The sequence below is a fragment of the Mustela nivalis genome (assembly GCF_964662115.1).
Source record: "Mustela nivalis genome assembly, chromosome: X".
NCBI classification, from domain to species: Eukaryota; Metazoa; Chordata; class Mammalia; order Carnivora; family Mustelidae; genus Mustela; species Mustela nivalis.
This window is the reverse complement of record NC_139040.1, coordinates 14,104,128-14,124,972: the sequence shown is the minus strand read 5'-3', so window position 1 is coordinate 14,124,972 and position 20,845 is coordinate 14,104,128. Positions and strand designations below refer to the sequence as shown.

At 49.1% G+C, this 20,845-nt stretch overlaps 1 protein-coding gene across 2 annotated transcripts in view; it reads left to right on the top strand.

The window, feature by feature from the left end:
- The first annotated feature begins 2,188 nt into the window (after positions 1-2,188).
- The window catches only part of ZIC3 (Zic family member 3), a 113,880-nt gene continuing 95,223 nt past the window's right edge, over positions 2,189-20,845 (top strand). For both annotated transcript variants that reach the window (XM_082717587.1, XM_082717586.1), the window contains exon 1: positions 2,189-2,314. In XM_082717587.1, coding sequence (XP_082573713.1) covers positions 2,233-2,314 — 82 coding nt within the window. In that variant the 5' untranslated portion in view covers positions 2,189-2,232. The remainder of the gene's footprint in view (positions 2,315-20,845) is intronic.

Below are 20,845 nucleotides of genomic sequence, written 5' to 3'. Positions count from 1 at the left end.
AGAGAGCTGCACAACGTCCTCATTATGCTGACCAGCCCGGGTTCCGGGACCGCGAGCTACAGGTAGACGGGGTGGGGGAGAGGGTGCTGGGCTTTAGGTCCGGGGCCACGCAGGCACCCTCCAGCCCCGGGGGATGGAGCGGAAAGTGAGGGAAATAGGTCTGCAGAGAGGGACGCACTCCCGAAAAACCCAGACCTACGCCCAGCCTAAGCACAGTAACCCCAGATCTTGAGCGCTTGGTACAGTGCCAGGCACGCTTTAGGTGTCCAGTGAAGGAAGTGGACGCGAAGTTCCCAGGGACACCCCGGAAACATCTGTGAAAAACCAATCGCGATGGCACAACTTCGCCAGGTCCAGTTCAAGGCGATCTCCACGAATCAAGGAGACAAACCCTACCTGTTAGCAGCCTGGGACGTTTGCTGGCACGCACTCCCAGGGGCCACACTTCGACGCCCCCACCCTCCTCCCTGGGCCTCCACTTGTCGCCAAATCCAGGAAATCTCTGATCAAAGGGACAGAAACAAAAAATTTAGGAGTGGACGGTGGTCGGGGCTGGGCGCTCCCTCCTCAGCTGTCCCTGATGCACTTCTGGGCAATGGCTAAAAGAAGGTTCCAGCCCTCCAGAGACCGAAAGGCATCCACTTGCTCTCGGCTTCACCCCACCCCCCACCCCAGCCCCTTCATCCCCACTCCCCACTCATATCTGCTCTTTTCTTCAGCTCCGGGCTGAGTTTTTTTTTAACAGAAGGACCATAGCAAACTTTCTATTGGTGATCCTTTTCAGCTTCTAATTAAATAGGAAAGAATCTGTGTTTGACATAGTATTCAAGAGTTTGTCCAGCATTTCCTAACATGTCTTGATTCAACAACCCCCCCCCCCCGCCCCGGGAAAAAATTTGAGCCCATACCTTGAACTACTGTCAACAGGAATTCTAACAGTGGTCCTTTCTAACTGGGTTTTGGGGTCTCCTTCACTGGATTCAGAAAAAGGGAGCACAGGCTGTTAGGCTAGGAGTTAAAGGCCGCTGGCCTCTGCTGCTTGCTTGGCAGCAAGGATGTGCGTGGGGAAGGCCCTCATTTTCCTGCCTTGGCACCAGATTTTTTGGGTTGAATGAAGACTCGGGTTTTGTTCCTATCCCTCTTTCCTCCTGGATTTGCTTCACTTTGGTCTGGTGCTTTCTTTTTTTCTTCTCTCCAAACCTGAAGCTTATTGTGAGGAATCCTCCCCTGCACCAACCCCCCTTCCTGCTCTAAAGCTCTGGGACAGCTCCGCCCCCGTCCTGTCATCTCCTGACCCTTATGGACCGTCCCACTACACAGTTGAGTCAGAACCCCAAGCAGAACTCTGGATGTGCTGAGCCCCAGGTGGCTTGAGAGAATGCCTGGTCACCTCACAGAGCCCCCAACCCCCATCCCTCCCCACCCCCAGCCAGATCTCTGCTTTAATCCTAACGTTGAACTCCTGGAGACTTCCCAACAGGCTGGTGTTTGCCGTGGTATCAACACTTGACTGCAAACACATTCCAGTGTCCATCCCAGGGGGGCTGCCTTGGAGGTGCCTCTCTTATCTCAGGCAGGAAAGAAAGGAGAGAAGGAAGGAGAGAAGGAAATAAAGGAAGAGAGAGAAAGAGAAAGAAAGAGAAGAAAAAGGAGAGGCCCCAGTAGAAAGCAATCCGGGGAGGGCGCTGGGAGGCCTCCAGCTGAAAAGGCCAGAGAATGAGAGGCTCAGGTCTCCCAAGGCAACTCTGGTGGGGGGAGGGCAGGAGGAGGCGTGTGACAAAAGTGACACATCCTAAAGCACACCCCAGGAGACCTGGGGATCTAGGAAGGACTCAAAATGTATTTCTAATTACTTTTCATGCTCCCAGGAAAGGGGCGCCTTTTAAGTTCTATTTTAAAAGCTTGTTATTGTACTGGCTTATCGTCCACAATCGGAAAGTGCTGTGTTTATACATTTTAACTTTTTTGTCCAGGGCAAGAGGATGGCAAAAGCTAGAAATGTACTTCTCTGGCTAACTCTGAACAAAATCAGAGCCTAGACACTTCTTGAATAATAGTTTTCCCACTCTAAACATTGATGAAGAGTGTCAGGGATGCTGGTTTGCCAAAAAAAGAAAAATGTATAGATTCTCTGGAAAGAGTAAGGGAACGTTCGCTCATTCATGTCTCCTTTCTGTTTGTCTCTCAGGTGGCCTGAGGCTCCCAAAGCCCAAGTGTTTGGGTCCTGCGGACATGAGTGCAGAGCAGACATCCGGTCAGCAGAGGGCACACTCGTCACTGTCAAACCCCATTTCCAGATTGGGAGGCGACAATGGTAGGTGGGGGCAGGAATGGTGGGCCTAAACTGGTTGGAATGGGGCTCCCATGGAGATCTAGGAGATGAGAATAAATGACTGTTTCTTGCAGGTTAAACACAAAGAGAACAGGAGAGGACATGTCGCTAAGTTTTACAGGGACAGAGTTTCTGAAAAGTAGGACTATCGCAGGACTGGAAAAACAGACCTGTAAAATCTTGATTTGATGAGTATGAGGTTGGGGTCAGAGTTTTCAGTGAACGCAGACCCGATGTCTGCTGTCTGGCCATGATGCCTTGAAACACTTGGGCCTTCTCAAAAGCAGGAAATGCTGTAAAGAGAACACCGGATGTGACACTGAAAGTCCTTGGTTCTAGAACCTCCCAGGGAGTTGTTAGGCAAGTCTCTTCCCATCTCTGAGTTTCTGAGTCTTCACCTACAATATTAAGGCAAAGACAGGGAACCAGATCGTCTCTAAGGCCCCCTCCTGCTCTAACAATATGCGATTGGGGGAAGAGAATGAATGTACACTTAGAATGTAACCCTCATGTTCTAGGGCTCTCAAACCATGGTTTCTAAAAGAGTAACAGGCAGGCAGGGGTGAAGGTGGCAAGCAACACTGACCACTGTGATACGAACTTCTTGCATTGTGCAGTCTTTCGGAGAGCTTTTTGGAGAACGACACTCGTTCTTGAGTGATGGGAGCCACACGTTCCCAGAGGCTCCCAGGCGGGACTCTGGTAGCACGTGGGGAGTTGCAGGTAGAGATTCTGGAGAAAACAAAAGCCAGAAGCCAGGGCGTTGTTCCCAAAGGGGAGATTCGAGGCGTGGGACCAGGCCCCAAGACTAAAGTGGGAGTGGGCCCTTCATTCTCGTGGGTTCTCTCAGATTCAAGAATGCCATTGTCACTTCTTGTGACAGATCTGTGCTCCTTGGGGCTTTTCAGCAGCAAGGTTTGGTTTTCCTCTATGGTGCGAGTTTTTACACTGATGTGAACACCTGAAGCGGTGGCCTGAACTGGGTGTTCTCGTTTTTGTCTGGAGAGTAGAGTAGACTTGTTTAGCACAGAGTACCCCCATCACTGATTCTGTTATTCCACTTTTTTGGTAAGATTTTATTTATTTATTAGAGAGCGCGCGTGTATGTGCATGAGCTGGGCGAGAGGCAGAGGGAGAGGGAGAAGCAGACCTCTCTCTGAGCAGGGAGCCCAACACAGGGCTTGATCCAGGAATCCTGTGATCATGACCTGAGCTGAAGGCAAATGCTTAAGACGCTTAACCGACTAAGCCACTCAGGCACCCCCCTGGTATTCCGCTTTTAATTGGCATGAAACTTCTAAAATCAACAACAACAAAGCCAAGTACAGCTGCGAATGTGTCCTTGAGCCTTGGCTGAGCGGCTGAGGACCTGAACAGGCAAAATCAGGAACTCCTTGAAGGCTTGAGATCTACCATGTTCTGGAACCTTCCTCTCCCCCGCTTCCCCTCCACCACTGCGCCTCTCAGCCTTACGTGGTCCCGCTGAGGGCACATGGATGATAAAACTGCAGATGGGGGAACCTGGAGGTTGGCAAAGTTCGGTGTCTGGGACACCCTTGGGGACAGCGGTCACTGGGCCCACTTGGCTATTGAGCCCATGATGTGTGGCGAGTCAGACTGACGCATGCTCTAAGTGGAAAATGCACAACAGATTTTAAAGGTCTCGTACAAAAAAAGAATGCTAAATATCTCATTAATAATTTTCATATTTTACATGTGGAAATGATTCTGGCTTAAATACAGCATATTATTAAAATTACTTTCGGCTGTGCCTTTTAACTGTTCTCCAGTGGGGCTACCAGAAAATAGAAGTTACACATCCAGTGCACAATGGTGCCTCGAATTCTGTTTCTATTGGGCAGCCCTCCCTAGGCAGCTGGCAGAGTTCCTGAACGCGGACTCTGGGCCCAGCACCAGAACAGACCATGCTTCCTTGCTTGGCGCATCTCTGGAGTCAAGTACGGTGCCTGACATGTGGCCGGTGCTTCCTCTCCGGTGAATGAATGAATGGATGCCCCGTCCCGGGTGCCAGCCCTAGGCAACACTGACTGTGGAATGGTCAGCCAAGATGACATGCTTTGCCCAAGCAGCTCCGCCAAGCCCTAGTGGGGCTGTAAGTGCAAAGAGCAGAGGGAGTTGCAGGAGCCCTCCGTTCATCATCCAGTTCAGCCAGCCACACACTAGCTGTGTGACCTTGCGCAAGTTGAGTCTCTCCAGATGTCCTTCCCTCCCTTGGGGACAGCAAGAAGGTCAGGCCAGACAGTTGCTCTAGGCCCGGTCTGGTGCTGATATTCTGAGTCTGTGTGCAGGGAGGGGCAGAGAAACCTTTCAGCAGAGTTCCTATCCCATCCAGGATCTCGGTGGAAGGGCTCTGCATGCGCCCTCTTGCCTGCTTTGCTGCCTGGCATCCTCTTGGCCTTGTTCTGTCGCACCTTCCGGTGCCCCAGGCAATGCTCGACCATCTTTCTCCTGTATTGCTCCGCCTGTCCGGTTGCTGGTGATGGGAAATGAGCAAGGACCAAACCTTTCCATAGAGGGGGAGTGGGAGGGTCCGGGACTCCTTGTCTCTTTTCACTTTTGGCACTCGGGCAGCGGTAAGGGACAGTGCTGGCAGATGAGAAGCGCAAGAGTTAGAGCCATGGGGACCTGGGACAGCATCCCAGTGGGACACTTTCAGTTTCCCTCACTAGCGTTTGCTGACCCGCTGGCGCTCTTAAAATTCCTGCAATGGGCGCCTGGGTGGCACAGTCTGGGAAGTGAGAGACTATTGATTTCCACGTGATCTCAGGTTGGTGATCTCAGGTTGTGAACTCAGGTTGGTGAGATGGAGCCTCAGGGCCGGGATCTGCACTCAGCATAGTCTGCTTGAGACTCTCTCTCCCTCTCCTTCTGCCCACCCAACCCCTACCCTCTCTAAAATAAATAAATCGAAAACCAGAATTTCCCCTAAAGATGGGGTTCTGGGGTATCATTTCAAAGCATTTGCTCATCTAGCAATTGAATGGGAACAAAAAGTCCCTAGATCAGGGGTCCCAAATGTAAATGCTTTCCGAGGGGTCCGGCCAGGAACTTCATAGGGCCAGGTGGGTGAGCGGAAGGCAATCAGGAGTGGTAGGAGCTGGTTCAAACCGGAGGGCTCATCCTGGCTAGGGACATTCAAATTCTTCTTCCTTTTTAAAAACACAATGCTGTCGTGACTAAACAAAACACAGGCCGGGCTAGAACTCTTAGCCACTGTGCTTCCGTTTGCCGTCCTGCCTGCCTTACAGGTTCTGACTAGATTCTTTCTAAAATTCGTGATTTTCTGTCACAATGTTGGATCCCACTAAGCAGGGTTGTGGGAGCATTAGCTATGTTTAAACTTCACACCAAAGCAGAGTCTTTGTGAGATTGGCACCGTTTGAAATCTGATTACACATTTTCTGCAGATTTGCCCCCAAACTTAAAAAACTAGCAGTTGTATACACATAAGCTAAGCTTCATGATAACTTGGCATTTCTTCCGATGGGGAGACTTGCTCTTGGCTCATGATTTCAGGGTCCTGGGATCGAGTCCCATGTGGGGCTCCTGGCTCCGTGAAGCGCCTGCTTCTCCCTCTCCCCTGCCACTCCCCCTGCTCGTGTGCTTGCTCTCTGTCAAACAAATTAATAAAACCTTTAAAAAAAAAGAGAGAGAGAGAGAATGGAAAGGGGAAAATGTGCAAGCAGCTGCTTTGTCTTACAATCTTTCTGAGGAAAGACTAACATTCAGGGTCGCATTTGTCACATGCCTACGATGGGCCAAGCGAGGTGACTGACATCCCTGCTCTCCTAGAGCTCCTGACTGATGAGAGCAAAGGCTGGGTTTTGGTGAAGCTCAGACCTCACTTCTTCTCCCCAGCGCCCTCCCTGGACCCTCTTGAGCAGTTAGTGCATCCTTGGCCACAGCCCTTGTTAGGCCACATTCTAGTCACCTATTTACTTGAAGGTCTCCCAGTGTAGACTCCGAGCTGCCCGCAGGCAGCACTCAGGCTTCATCATTGGAGTATCCCCAGGACCTAACACGGTTCCCGCCACGGAAGTTGCATACCATAAAAGTGTGCTGAATTCATGGGCGAAGATGGGACAATGCCATGGACTGTTTGAAAATGACCAAGGAGGGGCGCCTGGGTGGCTCAGTGGGTTAAAGCCTCTGCTCTCGGCTCAGGTCATGATCCTAGGGTCCTGGGATCGAGCCCCGCATCGGGCTCTCTGCTCGGTGGGGAGCCTGCTTCCTCCTCTCTCTCTGCCTGCCTCTCTGCCTACTTGTGATCTCTCTCTGTCGAATAAATAAAATCTTAAAAAAAAAAAAAAAAGAAAAGAAAATGACCAAGGAGATTCGAGGATAGTGGACTCAGAACAATCTGTAGTTTCATAAATTGAGGCAGAGCACTCAGCAGTGGGTTACTAGAGGTCAAAGGAGAGAACAGCTTGATTCTGGGGTAACATAGGGCTTATGCTAGAATCCGCTCTGACCACGTTCATTTCAGCAGGCCATGGAACACAGTAACACTGCCATTCAGTGGAAAACCACTAGATTTTGGAGGAGGTAGTAATTTGAAGCAGAAGTGTAAGAATATCCTTAGAGTATATTTCCCCTCTTCTGGGTTTGAACTTTTTTTTTTCCTTTCCTTTTCTTTTTTCCTGTTTTCTTTTCTTCTTCTTTTCATGGGGTGGGTGGTGGGGTGGATTTTTTTTTTAAGATTTTATTTATTTACTTGACAGAGAGAGATCACAAGTAGGCAGAGAGGCAGGCAGAAAGAGAGAGGGGGAAGCAGGCTCCCTGCTGAGCAGAGAGCCTGATGTGGGACTCGATCCCAGGACCCTAGGATCATGACCTGAGCCGAGAGCAGCGGCTTAACCCACTGAGCTACCCAGGCGCCCGGGGTGGAGTTTTTAAAACCCAGTGTGCAGCTTTTTGATTTAAAGGCAATTGTTGGGGACTTGGGCATTATTTTTCGGTTTGTACTGATAAGAAATTCAAGTCCATTTAGATTCCCATGGATCTTGCCTTCCTTTAAAAAAAAAACTATAACTTTTATGCCTTTTTTCCTATCTCTTTTTCCGCTCATTGCACATTCGTATTTTCTAGAACAGCACCCTCCTAACCTCAGACACAAAACACCCCCAGAGACATTTGGGAGAGCATCTTAACATGGGGACAGTGCTTAAAACATGTCCTATCCCCCATGACATTTCCAAAAAATTGTTTTAAACTCAATATACCCCATCTTACAGCCCTTGCTTGATCTCCATCTTTTCCTTGTTACCATTCACTCGGTAAGCTTCCAAGGAGGGATGATTTCACCAGGCTGATGCAAAGGGTCCTGTAAAATGCTTCCAATTTTCTTTCCTGCATGCAGCCATTTGATTCTGTGTTTTTCCAGAGCCCTTGACTTTGTACTCAGGCAGATCATGGTCAGCATCTGTACCTCCTGAAATGCCCGCCCCCCCAGCATCTGTATTTTGCAGCTCTGGGGCCAGGTCATCCATGACAACCAGGGTCCCCTACCTGGCTCCCTGCGTGTTTCCAACTGGCTCCCAGTCAGAGCACTGTGTGAAAAAGGAGCCCTTTGAGTTGTGGGTTGGAGCCTTGGCAGGGAAGCTCCCTCTGCAGTGATCACAACGCACCTCATTAAGCATTCTTTTCTGCCCCATTTTCTCCAGAGAGGAGGCTTGGGGTCTGTCATGTTGGAGAACTGCATGATTCCCCAAGACATTTCAACCCTGCCATGTGTTTGTTCCCAGTTGACTGAGTTCCTGTCAGTTGAGGAGGGAGTTCAACATGGTTCCAGCCTGAGGAGCAGTGGTTCTCTTGACCTTGGCTGACGGGGCTGCCCGCCTTATCAGCAATGGAAAGTGCTTCTGGCCATTCCTCCTTTTCCTGCACACTTCTTGGCTGTGGGGAAACAGACACACACAAGTGCCATAATCACTTTTCCTGTCTGACCCCAGGCCAGGGAAGCGCTAAAAGGAGATCCCTTATTTCTAGGAAATAGAGTAGTGTGTGCATGCATGTGGGGAGGGGCTGGGGGCAGGAAGGAGGCAATTCAAGTCAATCTAAGATCTTCTGGCCTCATGTTTGCATTTGAATATGTGAAAGGAAAAATCCGAAGAATTAGTCATCCCGCTGCCAACTCTGTCTTCGTTCTACAGTAGAGGCAAAAGCACCTGCTGTGTGTCCAGCTTGGCGCCTGGTACAGAAGGAAACTTAGGGGACAACATCTTTGCCCTCTAGCTATGGCCCATCTTTCTTTGGCTCTGTGAGGCCTTGCAGGAACTGTCTATCCTTGAGGCCTCTAGTTCTTTCCTTCAGGCCACGTCTCAGGGTGGGTTCTTTGGGAAGCAGATTTGGAGACAGAGTTAGAACGCAATGGATTTATGAGTGGGCTCCCTAGGGATGAGCATCTGTGGAAGGCAGGGAGAGGAAGCCTGATTAGGCTGAGGGAGATGTGCTGGGATGCAGGCCCCATGATTGCTCTGCTGGCCTCACAGGGCTCTCCAGAGGGAGATGGCCCTTCAGTTGCCCTGCATTAGGCTGCCATGGCTAGCCCTTCATGCTGCCATGGGATCAGTCAGTAGATGTGTGCCAGCCTGAAAAGAAGTCTGACCTGGGGTGGGATGACTCTGTGAAGCTAAGGCAGTTTCTGAAGTGTTGGCTGCCAAAGACCACACGTACAAAGTACCGCCAGCCGCCGCAGAGCAACCCACCTGGTCCCTGGAAGGAGCCCCTGGGGGAGGGGGGGTTACAGTGACGACACAACCCACTGTAAGCTGGCTTTTCAGAAGCCAAACAATCCTGCTCACTGAAGTCAGCAATGACCCCCTAATTCAAAATCGGCCTGTCCTGATCCTCTTTTATACTTATTTTCTGAGTAGTTGGCACTGTTGATCCACTTCTCTGGCTTCCAAATCTCCCTTTGCTTCTGCTGTGCTTGACTTTTACCTTCAAAGCCATCACTCTGTCTTCTTCATTGAACCGTTCAGTTGTAGGTGCGATCCCCAGCCCCTCCTGCTGTTCTAGCTCCCATCCTCTGTCTCCGTGCGTTCTTTTTTTCTGGGGCTGATCTAGCTCATCTGTCTCCAAATGCCAGTGATCTGATGACTCACTAGCCACATCTCCCTTCTGAGCTCCAGCTGTATTTCCAACTCATCACTAGATATCCTCACCGGGAATGGCCTGCTGCAGCAAACTCAACCTGTCCATCTCCCCTTGCACTGCCAGAACAGAATACCACAGGAGGCGTGGCTTAAGCAGCAGAAATGTGTTTCCTCACAGTTCTGGAAACTTGAAGTACAAGATAAAGGTGCCAGCAGGGTCGTGGTCTGGTGAGAGCTACTTCCTTGGGGTAAAGACTACCACCTTCTTGCTGTATCCTCATGTGGCCCCTTCCCTGTACACACATGGAGAGAAAGAGAGAGATCTCTCGTGTCCCTTTGTCTTCCAATAAGGACACCAGTCCTATTGGAGTAGGGCCCCACCTGTATGATGTCAGTTAGCCTTAATTACTCCCCCAAAGGCCCTATTTGCAAACAATCACATTAGGGGGTCGGACTTCAGCAGATAAATTTTGAGGGGAGATACAAGTCAGTCCAAAACACTGTCCTAAAATGAATCCTTCATCTTCTCCTACCTCTGTCCCTCAGACCTGCTCTTCCTCTCTTACTCTTTTCTCTCACCTTCTATATCCCAGATATACTATTTATCTCTTGCTGTGTAACAAACTATCCCAGAACTTAACATCTTGATGTAGTAAACACTTAATATCTCACTCAATTTCTGTGGGTGAGGAATCCAGCAACACCTTAGACCAGGTGGCTCTGGCTCAGAGTCTCTCACGAGGTTGTGGTCAAAATGTCGGCTAAGGATGTAGTCATCTGAAGGCCTGACTGGTTACTTAGTGGCCATTAGCAGGAGACCTCAGCTCCTTATTAGCTATGACAAAAGGAATTAATTCCTCCAGAGACGGGCCTCTCCATTGAGCTGCTTGAGTGACCTCATGATGGGACAGCTAGCTTCCCCCAGATGGAGGAAACCAAAAGACCACCTGCCTTTTGTGACCGAGTTTTAGAAGTCACATGCCCCTCACTCACCGTATCCTACTCAATGGAGACAAGTTACTGAGCACAGCCCACACTCAGAAAGAACAATGAATTTCCTCTTTAAAAGAGGAGTATCAGATGATTTGTGGACATAGATTAAAGTCTTCCGAACATCTCTCATAGCCACTCAACTTCCATACGTTCTTAGACCACTACACCGGCCTCCTAAATGGCCTCCTCTCATTCCTTTCAGTGTTACTAAAACCGGCTATAATCACGTGAGCCCCACTGGCTCCCTCGAACCTGTGGAAGAAAGCCCATGTTCCACAGCGTGATCAAAGCTCTCCATAACTTTGCTGGAAACTTTTTTTAAATTTAACTTTAAGTTTTATCCTATTATCTCCTGGTAAACAATCCATATACATTCTGACCTCCGTGCTTTTGATTATCTCTTTACTCTCTCCACCTGGGATTGTCATAGCTGTTCCAAATCATTCCCTTGTCCTGTATCCAGGCCCGGTGACCTTGCAGTTCCACGAGAGGGAGAACATATTTCTCGGCCCTCTGACTTTGGACTCAGTTCTGTGCTTTACTCTGGTCTGGAGGATGTTAGTTGTGACGGACTAGTCGGACGTACTCTCTGTGAGAACAGCTGTCTTTGTGTAGCTCCTGCCCTTTCAGCCTGGGCTCTAGAAAGGACACAGGCATGTACACACACACACACACACACACACTCACACACACACACATACGTGTGCGTGTGCGCACACACACACACATATGCATGCACACACGCACATACCTGCATCATGGATCCAAGCCCCAGTGGAGCCCAGCCTAGATCAGCTGACCTATAGAGAACATATAGTTGTATAAGAACAAATGATTGTCTTAACAAGCCCCTTCATTTTGAGGTGGTTTGTTACACAGCACAATTGTGGCAACAGCTAACCTCATCTGCTCTTCTTCCCTCCTTTCTTTGCTGGTGAAAATTCCACTCACCCTTCAAACTTCGGCTCAGGAGACACCTCCTCTATGAAGCCTTCCCCAGCCTTTACAAGGAAAACTAATGGCTCCTTCCTCTGAAATCTTATGTTTTATTGGCATTTTATTACAGAGGCTGTTTCTTTTTGCTTTGTACTTTCCAATTGCTAATGAATTTGTAAGTTTGTTGAAAGCAGGTGTCCCATCCTGTCCTTGATGTGATCTTCTGAACATCGAGCATGTGGTAGCCTCCCAAGAAATGTTCAGTGACTAGATGAATGAATAAAAATGGTAGATAACTTACTACTCAATTAGGGGATATGAAACACACACATTGGAAGTTTTCAGAGTCAATCACAATGGACCAGGATACTCCAGATTTAGTAAGTAAGGTGTTCATTGACTAGTAGCTTCTCAGTGAAGGTTTTATTTTAGTGGTTCATGAGTCCTTGGATGCAAGGAAGAGACACTCACCCAACCTAGCTCCAAAAAAAGGAGAGTTCATTGAAAATAAATGACAGGGGGGATTATCAGAGAACCAAAAGTCAATAAACAAGGTAAGCCCAGCCTTGTAAGAGCTGAAAGCCATCAGGACTTGACACTACACAGATCACACAGTCCTTGTCCCCTGGCATCTCCAATCTCTCTGCCTCTGTCACTGTGGACCAGCTTTCTTACTTCTCCTCCCCCCTTGCACACGAAGCATCAAGATCATGTTCACACGGCTGTTTCCCATAGCTACCTGCCTTGGTCTCCTGGGGCCTCAGTTCCATATTCTCGGCAGGGGAATTAGATTGGACCAACTCGATTTAGGTAGATGGATTTAATCAGCTGAGGGCAAGATGGGTGGATTGACTGGGACAGCTTAGGCTCCCCTCTTCATCGGTGACCACAGATGGGAAGCAGTTCTGAGAGAGTATGTGGGTAGACAGGCCCCTCCAACTTGCCCGCTAAATGGCTATTGCATCAGAAGGTCAAGACCATGTCTTAGAGGATGGGGATTAATAGCTTTTGTTTCGTGGGCATACTCAGCTGCCTTAAAGCTGCCTTAAAGTCTGAGATTGTCAGAACTTGTGTGGGCTGTAGAAGGAGAGCCTCACTGTCCCGCGGCCATCTTGCCTGATGCCTACAGTAGGCTGGCCTCCCGAGAGCACTCAGCACAGTGTCTGCCGGATGACAAGCGGTCCATCGGTGCTAGCTGTTACGATCTGGAGTTGTGGCAAAAGGGCTGCGTTCCTGAAGATTTGGATCTGCGGACTTCTAGATTTGGATCTGCAGCACCGTCAGGCCCTGAGACTCAGGATGGAACAGGAGGCTAAAAGGACACAGCAGCCCTTTCGGCCCTCTGTGCAGTAACCATCTTGCAGTTATCACAGTTTAGTTAACTTGATCCACCAACTGGAAGACAAGACATTCTCAGAGGCCACTGGTTAGAAGGAGATGGAAAACCTAGGGATCAGGCATGTAGATGAGGTTGTGGACTGTCTGTATTACTTCTTCAGAGGTGTGTAGGGCTCGGAGTCCCCGCCCCTGTGTGATCACGGTGATCTCCCCTCTCGGCTTGCTGATGAGAACCAAAGGGACCAGAACACAGCTACTCAGGAGTCATGCTATGGAGTTGGGAGGCTGTTTGACAGAAGAAGTGTTACAGAGGGGAGAGCTTTCAGGTGATTATCTGAGAGTGGGAATAGGGCTCAACAGGGGACAGGGAAGTGCCTACCCCAAGCAAATACAAAGATGGGGGCTTTCAGAGCACCCCAAAGACAAGACAAATGTGGGTCTGGATAGAGGGGACAGTTTTGCTATTTGAGCAAGCTGCTCTGGGCCTCGAAAAGGCACTGGGTTGGGCTAGCTCCTAAGCTTCGTTAAAGCTGACTGGGGGGAAGAAGAAAGAACATTTGGCCTTGGGTCTGTCACGTTCACCGGTATTTCCTGAGAGCCTCGCACGGAACCTGCCCCACGGTACTGACTGGAGGCTTTACCAGCTAGCATTCGTTCATTGATCCCTTTGTTTCTTGTTTCTTCATTTACTTGATGGTTTATTCATTTGTCTGTCCAATCGTTTGGGTATTCATGCCTTACAGGTTTTTCCAACTTCAGGACCATTGATATTTTGAGCCAGATTGTTCTTTATGGTGGGAGACTGTCCTGTGATCTGTCGAGAATGCGGAGGATTCTGTGTTCTTTCTACCTGCTGGGTGCCTGGAGCAGACCTCCCCATGCGGGGGGCAGAGTCACCCCTGATGGAGATTCACTGAGATTCCCCGACAATGATGATTTCAATCTGAAATCAAGAGGTACCCCTAGTGTTCATCTTTTCCATGGATAGAGGGAGCTGAGAAGAAGAACCATCTTAGACTGGGAGTGTATACCATGTAACTGAGGAGGAATTGGCAAGAAAGGAGTCAGAGCAAAGATATTCAAACTTTTTGGCCTTGTGCCCTTCTAAAATAATTTTGAAAAAATAAGCATCCCGCACACATATTCTTTACTTATTTTTTAGGCTAGTGCAGTATCATGCACAACATACTTTTTTAAAAATGGTTTTCTACAGCTTTATCATGATCTTTTTGACATATAACCTGTAATGGTTTAAGGTATATTGCGTGATGATTTGATACATATATATACTACGTAATTATGATTAGTTCACACCTCCATCCACTGACATAATCTGTTCTTGTGGTGCTAACATTTCCGGTCTATTCTTGTAACAACTTCCAAGTATATAATAGGGTGCCATTGCTTACGGGCACTACGCTGGATGTTTACTCCCCAGACCTCGTTCATCTTAGAGCTGGAAGTTTATACTCTTTGACCAGCATCTCCCCATTTCCCCTGCCCCCTCAAACCCTGGCAACCACTGTCCTACTCTCTATTTCGATGGGTTCGGCTTCTTTGGATTCCACATATAAGTGAGAACATATAGGATTTCTCTTTCTCCATCTGACTCCTCTCACTTAGCTTAATGCCCATTCATTATCCCTTCATCCGTCAATGGATTGTTTGCACGTCTCAACTATTGTGAATGATGCTCCAGTGAACGTGCAGGGGCAGGTATCACTTTGAGATAGTGTTCTTATTTCCTTTGAATATATACCCCAAAGTAGAATTGCTGGGTCATACAGTAGCTATTTTTTTTTTTTTTTTAGGTACCTCCATACTGTTCTCTAGAGTGGCTGTACCAGTCTGCTTTCCCACCAACGGTGCCTGGGATTTCCCTTTTCTCCGCAACCTCCCCAGACAGTGGTTGATGAGGATTTTCTGCCTGATTAGTCCATGTTCCTGAGATCACTGTTCCTCATTGCTAGATGGCAATAGGATTCCATATTGATTTTCTTTCCATTTTTTTCATTTTATAGCTATTTAGGAAGGACTCTGACATAAATAGGTGTATTGGACTAGAAGGAGGAGTGGAGTTTTGTTAGAGCAAATGTCACCTGACTTTTCCAAACTCGTTTCACCTTGCATGCTCCCCAAAGCACAGAATGATTGTCACTGAGAATTGTTTTACATGATGGTAAAATATACATCACACAATTTCCTGTTTTAGCTATTTTAAGTGCTCGGTTCAGTGAATTTAAGTACACGCCACCATCCCTCTCTACAAACCTTCCACTTTCCCGAACTGAAACTCTGCCCCGACTAAACACTGACTCTGCATTCCCCCCTGCCCCAGGCCATCCTGCTATAGACCACCTTTCCCCTTTCTGTCACTAGGAATTGGAGCACTGTAGGTTCCCTGGACAAGTAGGACCAGACAGTGTGTGTCCCTTTGTGGCTGGCTTATTTCCCTTAGCATCATGTCTTCAGGGTTCATCCGTGTTGGAACACGGAACAGGTGTCAGAACTTCTTTCTTTGTTCAGGCCGAGTACGAGTCCATTCTGCGTCTGTACTGTATTTTGTTTATTTATCGAGTGATGGGTTTTCCAGTCACTTCCACTGGTTGGCTCTTGTCAGTAAAGCTGCTTCCCACCTTTTTGCTGTCTCAACCAATAATAGCAGCTGCTTCTACCCCTGGGCTGTGGTGAATAATGAGACAAGAAATAGCCCTTTGAATCTCTGCTTTCAGTATTTTTGGGTTTATACCCAGAAATAGAATTGTTGGATCACAGGGTAGTTTTATTTTTAAATAAAATATTGTCTGCTGGGCTGGCTGCCTCCTGACCAGCAATGCCCAAGAGTTCCATTGAAAAACATTTTTAAATGATCCCTCAGCTGACAATACAACTCCGCCTTCCTTCAATTTTGTTGAAAGCAAAGAACTGGAGACCACCTACTTGCAAAGAGATGTGTTACCCACTTTTTTGACACTAGCACAGTATTTCAAATTGCCTCCTTGTTTGTTTTCCCCAGACGTATTGACATTCCTGGAGCAATGCACCAGAGTGAGAGTTGGGATGGGCGAAAGCTAGCCTTTCTTTGGTGAAGTGTGAGAAGTTTGGAGGCGACAGGAAAGGTAGACAAGCCAGACTGACTTGCTGCTCCCACCATGGATGCTTTCTCAAGTGGATAGGTTTTAGGGGAAAAAAGTACATATTGAAATTGAGGACCTGGAACTTAGTTCTCTTAAAACTTCATCCAAAGTCTTCATGGATTCTCGGGAACATACAGACCCTGGTTCGAAGACCAATGGGACCTCTTCGGAGAAGGGATGGGTTGAACTGGAAGAACTTGGAGAGATGAGTAATATCATAAGTCAGTGCATCGGAATGGCTTGTCGTGGGGGAGCTTGTTGTGACACGGTTCGCTGGGCGCTACCCACGGCATTTCCAAGTCAGTAGGTCTAGGGCAGGGCCCAAGAGTTGGCATCATTCATAAGCTCCCAGGTGATGCTGCTGCTGTCCTGGGCCCCACACTGAGAAGCACTGCTCTTAACATCAGTCAAGGGAACCATGGGCATCCATGCACAGACCTCCATAACTGGCTGATTCTTGCCTCGAGATTTCCCACACTGTACGTAGCAAATGAGCTTATCCACCTTCATGGACGGCTGCAGTGTTTGGACACTGCAGGGGAGAAATTCAGCTGGTGCTGTAACTTGTCACCCTGTCTTATACTCCCATCCCCCACCGCAAGGCCTGTGGAGTTGGAATTAGTTAGGTCTGACTTCTCTAACATCCATTGTAGATGCCTGATGACTATTTATGGAACTGAATACTACGGATTGTCTTCCCACGAGAAGTTGTGATGGGTACATTTATTAAGTAGTGTTACCAACAGGAAAATGTAGACATTATTTCTTAGGGTCACAACGTGTATTGTTATCCTTTGGAGAGAAATTCAGATATAATCAAGGAGAGCATAAAAGGAAATAATGAGCTGTAAGATGTCACCCAAACCTAATACTAACCTTTAAGTAATAACACTATGTTCACTGTATCTCCTCTCATTTTCTGTGACCATGAGGCAAATGGGCCTACGTATTTAATGAGGGCATTATAAAAAGATCTTAAATCAATTGGTTTTGCGGATAGGTAAGGTACTATCGATTGCATAGGATAAAAATGAATCAAGCACGTATCCTACATTAAAAAGTTCCCAGTGTACTAGGAAGGAGCACATTTGAGCTGAAATGCCCCAGTAAAGTGCCCTAGGGTAGACAAGTAAGGGATTCTGGGATTTCACAGTACAGAAGTGTTACTTTCAAATCAGATTTTGGAGAAGGTGGAATGCTCAGGGAAATTCCTGTGTGGGCAATGACCCTGGTGGCAGGCCACGGAGGACAGGCAGGAGCTGACGCTGGAGAAGGACTGGTAAGGAGTGGTGGCAGAGAATTTCAGGCTGAGGGGACGAGGAACAAAAGCTCAAAGCCACTAAGGCAGGAAATCCTGAGAGCTAGAGAAGAGCTTCTGCACGACCGGGGGACACACAGCCCATGAAATGAGCGGGGACCACAGATGGGACCAGATCATGGCAGGCCTCGGATGACAGACCAGCTGAGGAATTTGAACTTTCTTCTGTAATGGGTGGGCAACCAGGGATGGGTTTTTAGCAGGAAGTGGAATGATCAGAGATGCACTCGAGGAAGATTCATTGGAAAGGAATGTGTAGGACTGATGAGAAAGAGCAGAGCCCAGAGGCAGACAGAGACCAACAGCAGCAGTCTAAAGGGGACAGGGAGAAGAGTGCAGATGATGCATGGGTAGCGCCAACAAAGCTTTGTAAGTGGCTGGTGCGAGACGTGGAGGGAAGAGGAGTCAGACGTAATGCTGAGGTTTCAGGCCTCAGGGTAACGGCAGAGATGGCGACTAGTGGAGGGACAGGGTTTGGTGAGGGCATGGATGGATCTGCTGGTCTGAGGGTCCCAGGACACCACCCTTTTGGATGCCCGACAGGCAGTTAGACAGAGGTGAGGCCCGGGAGAGATACCAAAGTCGCAGATGGAGCCGTCTGACTTCCTCCTATGGAGATGATGCGCGAAGTGCTGTTACAAGGTGGAGAGCAGGCTGGGACTGCCATGGGCGGCACGGTAGACGGGGGAGATGTGGGCACGAGAGTCCAGCACCGACCCCGGGACACGCGTCGTACCACTCCCGTCAGTCCCCATGTTTTTGCTGGTGTGTCCACTTCAAGCTCGGTCAAGCTCACAGCTGCGCAGGGAGAGAAGGAGGACCCGAGGTGGTGACCAGAAGGGAGTGACAGAGAGGGGATATTGCCTGCGTGAGAGGCTCCAGGGAGGTGGCGTCCATCCAAAGTTGGTTGGCTTTGGCGATGACATCTCAAGCCATCTCCACACAGTACACAAACCTCTGAGGTGACCCGTCCCTCCCCCATCCCCCGCCCCCCCTGCCCCCTGCAGCGATCCCTGCCTCCGATTATTGGCGCTTTGGTGTGACCCCTGCCCTTTTAGCGTGGACTGGGCCTGGCCACCTGTTTCCCACAGGATGCATTCCACCCACCAGAATGCAGCAAAAGTGATAGATCTTGCTTCTAAGATGAAGTTTAAAAAGACTGCGACTTCCACGCGACTCACATAGTCTCTGGCTCTCTCCCTTGCTCACTCTCACAAATGCATGTGAGAGGAGAGAGGCCCGCGGAGAGGCCCCCGCGGCCGGGGACTGGGGCTGGCCTCTGGCCGGCAAGCAACGGCCTTCCGTCCAGCTGCCCCTGAAGAATTGAATCCTGCCAACAAGTACATGACGAGGCTTGGGAAGGAATTGTTACCCAGCCCAGCTCTGAAAAGAGCATGATCCCGGCCGACGTCTTGATTGTAGCCCTTGAGAGACCCTGAGCCAGGAGCGCCCGCCCCAGACATCCAACTCCCGGACCCACAAAGAGTGGGTGGTAACAAAGGTGTGTTGTCTTAAGTCACTACGTTTGAGGGTAATTTGCACGGCAAGCAATAGATAACTCACACACTGAGGGTAGGAGCCAAATCACTAGGGTTTAAGGAGTACCTCTTATAAAGAAACGCAGGCAGGGGGGCGCCTGGGTGGCTCAGTCGGTTAAGCATCTGCCTTCGGCTCAGTTCATGATCCCAGGGTCCTGGGATCGAGCCCCGCAGCGGGCTCTCTGCTCAGCGGGGAGCCTGCTTCCTCCTCTCTCTCGGCCTGCCTCTCTGCCTACCTGTGATCTCTGTCAAATAAATAAATAAAATCTTTAAAAAAAAATCACCCCAAGCTGATTTTCAAATGGCTATAATAAATTATTATTTAGAGCTATTAAGGTTACATAGAATTCCTGTAGCCTCAGGGCCATTTGAAGTGTCATTACTTAAACATTGGGAGATTTACGCATCTTTCTCGGGTTAGTTCTTGCTGAGAACCTACAAAATAATCATCACCACCCCCATACTTGGGTATTGTGGTACACCTGACAACAGCCTTCTCTTGCGTGATCCCGGGAATGCTTGCTGCCTGTGAAGCAGGCGTGGCAGGACAAAAGAAGCAAGCCCCGTGGACACTACTGTCTTTCTACCTTTGGACCTTGCTGGGTGAAGGCATGTGGACTGCGCAGCGGGCTGTGTCGTTGCGGTGGGGAGAGAGGCGGCCTGGGCAGCCGGGACACATCCTTACAAGTGCACGTATTGAAAGCTGCTTCTTGCCAGGCTCAGGAGCGCTGAACTCCACTTGATTAAACAGTTCTCCCACCCCCTGCCCCCTCCCCTGCCCACTCCCACCCCAACCCCTCCCCTGTGCACCCCCCCTCCGCCTGCCAGCACAGCTGTTGCTCTTAGCAAAGCACTGACATTAACCGGCACTTGATCATTTTTATGGGCACAACACTTGATACCAGCAGTATCTCTGCCAGCTTTGGAAAGAAAACTCTCTCAAGATCTCTGCGTTTGGGCAACATCTGCGAAGGGCTACTACAGGGCTGACCCGTTTGCGGGCGCACTCTGGCCTGTGCCTTTAGAGCCCGACTTGTGCGGGCTCCCTCATTGTCCCAGTCAATCGGCCAATGTGATGCCCCGGGCAGCCAGGCCCCTCACCCGTCCTGGCCCCACCTGCTGCGCTCCACGCGGGGACTTCCAGTGGGAATCCACTTGAGGGGGCAAAAAAGCCTAAATGCGGCACCTTATCCAGTGGTATCGGAAGGCCAGCGCCACCCTCACAAATGTGCTTGAATTCGCAGCCTCTCGACAGTTGTGCCACGCTAGGGGTAGAGAAGCCAACCAAACAGGTGTTTATTTGTACCCTGTCGGTCCCTGGGAGACATGTTTCCTTTCCCTGAAGGTGATGGTGGTGGGAAAATGCACGTATTGGTTTGGTTTGGTTTTCTATTCCATGCATTTTGACCTTTTCGTGGTTAGAAAAATGACCTTTCCATGCATTTTGTCCACTCAGTGCCAAGGTTTCTAAAATGTCGCTTATGAAGACAGGCTCCTCCCCAACATCCTCACCGCCCCGCCAACTTGGCCTTTTCCGATCTGCGATAGATAACTCATGATTGACTTAAAAATAATTTCTGTCTTCTGGGTAAGGAGAGAGATTTACCCCCACCCCAGATTATGCACAGAGGCAGGAAGACAGTGAAAATGCCTGGGGTTTCATTCATGAGGGCATGACTAATTCAACACTATTATGTTTGTTTACACGGGTGGCTCCTCCCATCTTCTGTTTCAGTTTTGAGTATTGTCATAGTTTATTTATGTGCTGTTTAACGGAGACATCCGTAGAGTACATATTCTGCACCAGCTGCTCTTCTGAGCCCTCTACCGTGATGAACTCATTGGCACTTCCCAGGAAGCGGGCACCATTATCGTCATTATTCCTATTGCAGAGACGAAGAAACTGGGGCACAGAGAGGTTAAGGAACTTGTCCGGAGTGACACAGCTAAGGAATGGTGGAGCTGAGATTTGTCCCCAGACACCCCATGCTTACTGCCTTCTGCTGTCTCTGTGAGTCGCTCCATTACTCTTGCTTCTAAAGGTTTACAAAGTGCTATTTTAAGTCACCCCAAACTGCCAACTACAGACTGCGCCAGAGCCCTGAGTAAACAGAAATGATGTCAGCACAATCCAT